General features: G+C 55.2%; 1 protein-coding gene across 4 annotated transcripts in view; it reads right to left on the bottom strand.

The window, feature by feature from the left end:
- Positions 1 to 430: 430 nt before the first annotated feature.
- Positions 431 to 9,739, bottom strand: part of UROC1 (urocanate hydratase 1) — a 35,545-nt gene continuing 26,236 nt past the window's right edge. For all 4 annotated transcript variants that reach the window (XM_074404179.1, XM_074404180.1, XM_003944128.4 and 1 more), the window contains exons 17-20: positions 8,733 to 8,832; positions 7,636 to 7,717; positions 2,288 to 2,387; positions 431 to 1,061 (exon numbers count right to left, since the gene is read on the bottom strand). In XM_074404179.1, coding sequence (XP_074260280.1) covers positions 921 to 1,061; positions 2,288 to 2,387; positions 7,636 to 7,717; positions 8,733 to 8,832 — 423 coding nt within the window. In that variant the 3' untranslated portion in view covers positions 431 to 920. The remainder of the gene's footprint in view (positions 1,062 to 2,287; positions 2,388 to 7,635; positions 7,718 to 8,732; positions 8,833 to 9,739) is intronic.

The following is a 9,739-nucleotide window of genomic DNA, read 5'->3' as shown; positions in this document are numbered from 1 at the left end:
TGGGGACCCAGAACCCAGCTGGCCTGCCCCTCTCTGGTCCACAGACACATGGAGTATCTGGCTTTCTGTGGTCCTCAGTGGCCCACCCTGCAGGCTCTCTCTCGTTTCTCTGTTTAGGACAAGGCATTTGGTCGTCCCCTGCGGGCCCAGCTAAGGGAATGAGATTCCTGAGCCCTGGCCCTGACAAAGGCCACCTCCCCCACCCTGGTGACCTCTCATGAAGCTCTGAACCCAGCCGGGCTGAGGGACTGGGGGAGGGGTGCAAGACTCCAACCTCAGGGGCCAGTACGCTTCCTGTGGTCACCTTTGCTGTACCCCTCAGACTGTGCAGGGGGTGCCCCTGCTCTCTCATTTCTTCCCCACTAAGTGTGTATTTAGCCTTAGGGAAGACCCAGCCTGCCCATCCCACCAGCCCACAGTGCAGCACAGCTCTGTTGAACCCTTTATTTCCTGGTCTATCCTCCTTCCTGGACTCCTCCAGGCCAGCAGCCCAGGGCACCACGGGTCCAGAAAGTGCTTGTACAGACAGCAGATGGGCAGCAGACAGACAGAGCTTTGTGGAGGCTGGCAAGCAGCCAGGAGGCAGAGGATGTGATCATCCTGGCCAGGGAATGCTCAGCCAGTGTTCACGGCAGGGCCTCTAGGCAGGCTTGAGACTTGGCCCTGAACAAACGTTCACAGCCCTCCGGGCTCCCAGGCAAGCAGCATGGTTGTGGACAGAAGGCTGCACGTCTCTGGGCCTCAGCGGGCTGTCTGTAAAATGAGGCTGTGGTGGCACCCTGTGCAGGGCACCATGAGGGTCACGTGAGGCCGTGTGAAAAGTGCAGGTGGTGCGGGTGTGCAGGAAGGGTGTGCACCGTGGTTGGGCAGGTGAGGATGCTGGGGAGGAAGGGAGGCAGGGGTTGTAGCTATTGGCTCCCTCAGAGCTGCAGGGCCTGCTGCAGCACCCGCTCGTCCCCCACGTCGTGGGGCAGTGTCACCACCAAGCCGCTATTCTCCTGCATGGTCTGGCAGATGATCTCATAGGCCTTCTGGTTCCCTGACCAGCAGCGCCGGGCAACCTGGGGCGGGGAGGAGGATAGCAGTCCATGTCAACATGACCAGGCTCCCCACGGGCGCACTGGCTCCCACACTCGGGCCCTGTTTGCTTTGAGGCTGTCCTGGGGCCAGTGCTGTCCATGGAGCCAGATGCCCTCTTGTGTCTGCCCCATCCCCACCCCGAACTCAGCCTCCCTGTCTCTGGCCCTCCTCTGGGATCTGAAACTGGTGGCTGTCACACCCAGTCCCGCTCACCTATCTCCAAGAATGGCCTCGCCTCCCGAATCCTCCGCAGCACCTCCCTCCACTCTGTCCTCCTTGAATCCCAGAATCCACCTCCACCTGAGACCTGAGCTCCACCTTCACAATCTCCCTGCAGTCTGCTTTCTTCCCTCCACCTGTTCTCCCCTGAACAACACCACACCTCCTCCCCCATTCCCTCCTGCCATTCTTGCCACCTCCGCCTCCGCCATCCACATGGTCCCCACACCTGCCCCAACCCACTTTTCCATGCCACAACCAGGGTACCTCCTAGAACAAAACCTCACTGCTCCGGGATGAAGACCTTCATTCCCAGCCCCACCAGCAGCCCTGCAGCTCCTGGTGAGTTGGGGGTAGTCTCCTGCCAGTACCCCCTCTGTCCTCCTGGTCACGCTCCAGGCCCAGCCCAGGGGCTCTCAGTCAGCCAAGCTGTCTGATTTCCTGTCTTGGCTCCAAGCCGCCTCCCATTCTCTGGGTCCCACCTGTCTCCCCATCATAACCTGACCTGACCTCCATTTGAGCTGCTTCCCCTTTCCTGGCTGCTGTACTGTGGTCATGGGAGGAATCCAGCCCCTGTCCCCATACCCAGGAGATGCTGTGTGACAGCAAATGTGGATGGGGGTCACCCAGCTGAAGGCCCTGCCAGCTTAAGCTGCTGAGACACCTTTGCGGACCGTGGAGAGAAAACAGGGATGCTCTCCTAGAGGAGGGCTTGGGGCTGCCAGCGGATGCCTGTGTGGACAGAGGCAGGAGACCCACGGGAGACTCTGGAAGTGGTCCCCAGAGTCGCAGGGGTGGTCCGCTGAGGAGGGAGCCCTGACAGTGGCGGGAGAGGAAAGGCGTGGCCAAACAGGCGGGGACCGGCAGGCTGAGCTCCTGACTGTTTTCCGGGGAGGAAGGGGCAGAGCTTGCTCTCAGGTCTTCGATCTGTAGAGGCAGAGCCACTGATGGGACAGAAGAGGAAGTGGTGAGGCCTGGGCTGACTTACGCCGTTGGAGACGTCCCAGCTGAGCATCAGCCTGGCTCTCTGCTCTGCCTCCGGGGTCCCATCCAGGACAAGGCCGAATCCCCCGTTGATCACCTCGCCCCTGCAGAAGGGAGAGTTTTCAGTTCACTCCTTGGGCCCAGCCCTGCAAAGAGCAGGCAGAAGCCCATGTTTTTGGAAGCATTGGCTTGAGACAGTGTCAGGGTTGGGGCCCCTATGCCGCCGGCCTCTGCAACCTGGTGGATGCAGGACTTGTGCAGGCAAGCAGAGCTGAGGGCAGTGTGACCACCTGCCGCCTCTCTGCCTACTTGTGCCCTCTGTGCTGGGCCCATCGGCCTTGCACCCACCTCCAGCACCCATTGGAGGTCACCTGCTATGGGCTGTGGCCCCTCCTCCGTGCATTCTCAGGGTGCTGCCCTATAAAGCACACTCCCCTTGGTGAGTCTTGCATTATTTAATTCAGTCACCACCCTTTCTGGTTTTATCTTTTTATTTTACATATTTATTTATATTTATTTATTGTGAGATGGAGTGTTGCCTTTGTTGCCCAAGCTGGAGTGCAACGGCATGATCTTGGCTCACTGAAACCTCTACCTCCCGGTTCCAGCAATTCTCCTGCCTCAGCCTCCACAGTAGCTGGCATTACAGGCATGTGCCACCACGCCTGGCTAATTTTTTGTATTTTTAGTAGAAACAGTGTTTTACCACGTTAGCTAGGCTGGTCTTAAACTCTTGGCTTTAGGTGATCCATCCACCTTGGCCTCCCAAAGTGCTGGGATTACAGGTGTGAGCCACCATGCCCAGCCCCTGGTTTTATCTTTTTAAGAAAAGTCTTTTTTAGAGATGGGGTCTGGCTATGCTGCCCAGGATGGCCATGAAGTTCTGGCCTGAAGCAATCCTCTTGCCTCGACCTTCCCAAGTGCTGGGATTACAGGCATGGGCCACTGTGCCCTGCCTGATTTTATCCTTATCATCTTTATCTTCCTTATTTCTTCTTTCTGCTTGCCTCAAATATGGTAGGGTCCTTCTGATTACCTGACCCAAAGACTAAGTTCCTTTATTTTCAATATTTCTGATTTTCTAATTAATGCATTTCTCTGCCTCTAACAGTTTTTGACAAGTTCTTGTTTTCATTTGTTTCCTAATAGATGAGTTGAACTTCGTTAAGTTTGTTGAAGCTCCACTGCTGTTTCCATGCCTGTGTACTGCAGCTGTTCCCCATTAGCCTGGAACAGCCTTCCCATCCTCAGCTGTCCACCTACCAGCTGGAGCTGCTGCCCTTGAAGGATCCACCCTTGGCTCCTGCTCAGTCTTCTCAGCTTTCAGTCACACACGAGAAGCACCCTTGATTTTGTAAACGCCTGTCATTGCACTGCTGCAAACGTGTCCCTCCTGCCTCTTGTTCCTCACTTGCAGTAAATCTGTTCCTTTTTCTTCCAGCACCAAAAATGTGCGTCTGGTTTCCCTAGTCTCAAATCCTTCAGGCTCATCCAGCTTTCCCTGCTTCTCTGCCCAGCCTGGATCCTACTGACCACAACCTCAGCCAGTTCTCACCAGGAAGCCAAGATGCCCTGTGCCCCTTGCAGCCACCTGTACTCCCCATTCCTGGTCCCAGAAGCTGCACCACCCCTCCTGTGAGTGAGCCAGCTGTGCTGCCTACTACCCTGCATCCCTACACCTGGGCAGTCCGTGTCCTGCAATGGGTTGCCCTCACACCTCCCACCAGCTTCCAGGTGCTCTGAGTCAATCTACAGTCGTTACCATTCACCTGTCAGAGAAGCAACGGCCACACCCAGGCCTCAGCACTCCCAGTGTCCTGCAGCTAGAGAGGCCTCTTGGAGATTAGAACTACAGATTTTGTTTTATTTTTTATTTTTTTGAGACGGAGTTTCGCTCTTGTTACCCAGGCTGGAGTGCAATGGCGCGATCTCGGCTCACCGCAACCTCCGCCTCCCGGGTTCGGGCAATTCTCCTGCCTCAGCCTCCTGAGTAGCTGGGATTACAGGCACGCGCCACCATGCCCAGCTAATTTTTTGTATTTTTAGTAGAGACGGGGTTTCACCGTGTTGACCAGGATGGTCTCGATCTCTTGACCTCGTGATCCACCCGCCTCGGCCTCCCAAAGTGCTGGGATTACAGGCTTGAGCCACCGCGCCCGGCCCAGATTTTGTTTTAGAAGCCTGCATCCCACAGGGTCAGAGACCAAGGTCACTCAGCTTCAGGTGACCTTAGCAAACTGACCACAGTGGAACCCTGGACATGCAGATCCCAGGAAAATGGGAACAATAACGCATTGCTATTAATGGTAAATTTGGGATTACTCACAAATGGTGCTGGAACAACTAACTATACCTTTGAGAAAAACATGAAAATAGAAAAACATAAATGCCAGATGTATTAAAGTGCATGATTCGATGAGTTAACATACATGAATAGTTTAGAAGAGGGCCTTGCATGTTACACTCTACAAGTGTTAGCTATGATCAGCCTATTTCCTCTTCAGCCCTAGCCTACAAGGCAGTTACTATTATTATACTTATTTTCTCACTGACAAACAAAGGCACGGCAAGCCTACCCTGTGCAGGCAGATGGCCTGAGAACTCCTGCCGTCAACCATTGCGCTCCAGGGCTGTCCATCAGGGCATCACCCTCCCTGCACGGGGAGGGGGCGGGAACGTGCAGGAGGGCTGTGTGCACAGACAGAGGGCCTTGGAAGCCCTGGCTACTCAGAGAGGTCCTCAGGCCAGAGCATCAGTGCTACCAGGAGCTTGCTAAAGGGGGTCTCATTATGTTTCCCAGGCTGGACTCAAACCTCCTGGGCTCAAGCAATCCTCCTGCCTCGGCCTTCTGAGTAGCTGGGACTATAGGCGTGCACCACCATGCCTAACTCAGACCTGCATTTTTTACAATAATCTGCATTTAAATAATATCCTCAGAGGATTTCTGTGCACATTCAAGTTTCAGATGCACTGTAAGACATTGTTTAGTGTGAAAAAGTATCAGTATCCAGATATATAATAGATAGTAGATAGAACATAGGCATTTATCCCTACCCCTCCCGCATCTCACCACAGGACTGCAAAGGAATTATTTAACCCATGAGGATGAGGAGAAAGGGACAGAACAGGCGACGCGATTCTGAAAGCTGGAGGCAGGCGTCAGAAAGCCCCAACTCAATGTGGCCATGGGAGAGGCTGGCAGAACCCATTGGCGCCCCAGTATCCAGGGAACCTCAGGAGCTGGTGGTCAGCACCAAGGGCCTCCGAAGGAGGGCAAGAGTGGAGGTAAAGTCGGGAACACTGGCTGGAAGCCTGCTCACCTGAGGTGGGCTCCCAGATGCCCACCCACCTGCTGCCTAGAGGCTGCCCGAGCAGGCCCTCAGTGGCCGCGGGAACTGGCCCTCTCACAAGAGAGGCCACAGCACCAACAGGGAGGACCCACCCCTCTCACTGGGCCCTTGCAAAAGGGAAAAGGGATCAGAAAAGTTTCTGAGATTCTACCAACCCAAGAACAAGAGCCTGGCTCTTGTCTTGATCTCTTGCACTATATGACCCAGCCAGATGGCCCTGTCCTGCAGCCTGCGGTCCAGACATCCACCTGAGCATGTGGGGCTGTGGCCAGCCAGGCAGTGCCCTGTCTAAACGTGAGCGCTGGGCAGATGGCACAAAGACAGACGGCAAACGGGCAATCAGGAAGAGGGGCTGCGGGAGACAGCGGCACAGAGGAGGCCAGAAACAACACACAGCTATCGCTGGTTGTCCTGGAGTGGAGCCAACAGACAAGCGCAAACACGGAAAGGTCAGTCCAGGAATGTCAGGGTGAGCATGCAGCCTAGAAACAGGGATCAACGTGAAAGAAGGAGAAACACACTGCAGAGTTGCAGGGGTGGGACGTCCCCTTGGAGTAGCCACAGTGGGGATGAAGTTGGGAGTGGCATCCCCTTGGAGTAGCCATGGTGGGGACGTTGTTGGGAGTGGTGTCCCTTTGGAGTAGCCATGGTGGAGGGTCAGACATTTTTACCGATGGATTGCATTAAGTACATGTGTTAAGTGTGATGGGTCCCAGGGTGAGTTTTCGACACTTTCCCAAAAGACCTCTCAAGGACAGCAGGGTAAAAGTGTATAGGTCCCAGCTTCTGGTCAGTCTGTGTCCTTATCCACAGAGTCCGGGGGAAACCTTGGGGGAGCAACTTAGGAATTTGCAGGGAGCATTCCCTGCCTTGGGGAGCCCTGAGGGCAAAGTGCACTGTGTCCACCTGAATTCTGGCCCTGCCGTCCCTGCCCCAAGGCCCTCAGGGTGTGCACTCTTCCTCAGCCTGCCCAGCCCCATCCCTTCCTGCCTTCGGCTGTCTATCAGCAATGATGATGGATTCTGGGGAACCTAGGCTCATACCCCGGCTCTACCACCAGCTCCGTGGCCCTGGGCAAACTGCTCAGCCTCCTTCAGAGCCACGCTCTCGCCCTCTGGAAATGACTCAGAAAATCCTGCGCAGAAATGCCAGGTACCCAGCGGCCAGGCAGCCCTTCTCCACCTGGGGTTTTCTATAGCCCCTGTGTCGGAAAGGACATGCTCTCAGTCACATTTTCCTCTAATTACAGCCACCTGACTGCCACAGTGTGGAACTGCAGCCTCTAAGGACAAGAAGACAAGCCAGCCTGTTGCAATGCTCTGCCGGGACTTGACTCTGGAGGGCAGGGGACCACTTGATCCGGCCAAAATGGGCTCAGAGGCCAGTTTGGAGATGGCCACTGGAGCCAGGCAGGGGGTGGGGTGTTGTCCTCCTTCCAAAGCTGCAGCACCGCCTCTGCTCCCCACAGCCCAGAATCCAGCGTTGGCCAGGAGCCCAGACCTAGGGCCCTTTTCTCAGAAAGGCCAGCCAGGCAGAGGCAGAGCCGAGGGGAGAAGGGAGCCGAGACTCCAGGTCTCCTGCCCCCAGCCCAGCCTCCCTGGGAGCTTTGGCTGGGTCCTGCACTCTCAAGTGAGGTGGTCATAGCAGGAATGACAAGACCCTGGCCATAGAAAGCACCAGGAATCCCATGGGAACACATGGAAACTGACCCGCTGGAAACTGACATGGGGGCAGCTACCATTCTTGCTGAGCCTCCGTAAGAGGCCTCCGAGACCCACACAGCAGGGGAGACCCAGAGAGGTGGGCGGCTAATGCAAGCCCTCTCCTAAAGTTCTTCCCTCTGTCTCTGCTCCCTTGAGGAACACATTTTCCACAAAGGTGTGGCAGAGCAGGTGACCAGGGAGGTAGGGCCCAAAGCTTCAGGCACCTCAGCCTGGCCCTGCCCCAAAGGAATCCCCAAAACTTCCACATCGGCCCCACAACCCGTCCTCTGAAACCTTACCAGCCCACGCCCCCTCCGTTGTGAAGGGCGACCCAGGTGGCTCCGCGACAGGCGTCTCCCACGAAGTTCTGCACGGCCATGTCTGCGGAAATAGAGATGCCCCTACCCATTATCCCCTGCATTGGGTGGGTGCCAGGCCCAGTCAGAGCAGCCTCGGGTGGGGGAATCAGCAGGCCCCACTGGCTGAGCCAGCACCGCTCGGCGGGAAGGATAGGGCGGCAACTAGGCCCTAGGGACAGGGCCTCTCACAGCAGCAGTCATGTGTGCTGGCAGAGCCAGAGCTGGAGCAGGAGAAACTGACACATGCCTAGTTGTCCCATGGTGGCACTCTCCAGCACTGAGCACCAGGTAAAGCACCCCGGAAGCAGAGGGAGCAAAAGAATTAAAAGGGATGTGGCAGCAGCGTTAGCTCAGAAAAATAGAGTGCCAAAGAGAGTCACTGCTACTCTTAAAAAGTGGGGTGGAGGAGCAAACTGCAAATGAATGAATGAATGGCTTCCCTTGACCACATTAGGGAACTGAGGTCCCAGGACAACCATCCAACCAGAAAGCTGGGTAGTGAGAGCATCTGCAGAGAAAAACAGAGCCCAAGCTGGTCACCTTGCAAGTTCAACACATTGCTAAGAGATAGGCGTGGGCCAGCCTGAGACCATGAGCCCCTGGGTGGACAGTGATAAAGGAGTTTGCACCCTCTTGCAGGCTCTTCCTCCAAAAACCCTACAGAGACAATCACGGAGAACCCTAAGAATATCTCCCTTCTCTTGGTGCTGGGCTGCAAAGACGGGGAAGAAAGCAGGAGCCAAAAAAGGCAAGAAATGCAGCTCTAGGATCCGGAAAGGCAAGGAGGCAGCCAGCCGCCCACAGCCTGACGGTCACCCACGTCCAGCGCACTCAGCCAGCCCGGTGTGGCTGGCACTCGCCAGTTTTACAACTTGAAGTCCCACATCCCAGAGCAGCTCGGTCCTGGGGCGGTCACTCTATGCCGAGCCTCTCAGATGCCCGAACATCTTTCAAAACATTGTGACTGACTGAATGCATCAATGTTTAATAAAATCCAAATCTAACATTAAAATTTAAGACATTTTCACCTTCCTCACCTGCACAGAAGGCAGAGCCGTCGTAAATGTTGGAGGTCTCCCTAAAGGGGCTGTCAGTGCCGCTCACGTCATGGTGGTCTCGGCTCAGGACCACCGGCGCCTATGCATGGAAGGACAGAAGCTGTCAGCCAAGGATGTCCACTATGGCTGCCTGGCAAAGGCTGAGGACATGGGGCAGACCACACCAGAACCCACTGGATTTCTCTGCCTGGGAAATAGACCCTCTTCACAACTATGTCTGTAGCTTGGAATATATTCACATGTTTCCGGCAGCACCAGTGTAATACACGTGTGAGTTCACCGAGCGCTCACAGCCACCCTGTCCAGATACGCACAACTGTTATCATGCCCACTTCAGAGACAAGAAAGTGGAGGCACATTGGGGAGAAGAAATTTCCCCTACATCACAGAGTGAGTAAGTCATGAGCTGGGGTTTAAACCCACAGGTGTTACGTGCTGGTGCTCCCGTCTTACAATGGAGCTACATCTTGGATAAGTAAAAAGTGACTCAGAGTATTTTTAACTGACGATTGGCTCATCTGGACTCAACTTCATTGCATGTCAAGAGAGTACTGAACAAGGGTCGCTTTGCACATTGTAAAGCAGAAAAATTGTTGTAAGTCCGAGTCTCTGCTTAGTGTGGGCTCAAGCCACAGGCAGCCTGGCCCCTGACCTGTGCAATAGGGACATGGCTGGCCGATGGCCCACAGGTATCGGAGGGCATCAGTGGGGGAGTATTTGGCCGTACCTACCATAAGACCTTGGTCAGGTCACTTCCCTCTGGGAATAGCTCTTGGTTTCCTGGACGAGGCAATTGCTATGAGCCTTTTTGTGCTGCCAGTCTCTGTGAGGACAAAGACTTTACGCACGTAGAAAGCACTCACACTGAGTTTGATTTTTTAATACACTCATTGGCAGCACTCCCTGTTCCCCAGGAATCTCTGGCTGCTTAGATACCCCGGAGAGGCAGCCAGCTGCTGCTTAGCCCTCATGTAATGGGTGTGGTG

The sequence above is a fragment of the Saimiri boliviensis genome, chromosome 8 (genome assembly GCF_048565385.1).
Source record: "Saimiri boliviensis isolate mSaiBol1 chromosome 8, mSaiBol1.pri, whole genome shotgun sequence".
Lineage (NCBI taxonomy): Eukaryota > Metazoa > Chordata > Mammalia > Primates > Cebidae > Saimiri > Saimiri boliviensis.
Note: the sequence above shows the minus strand (reverse complement) of the source record. Positions and strands in the feature narration are given on the sequence as shown.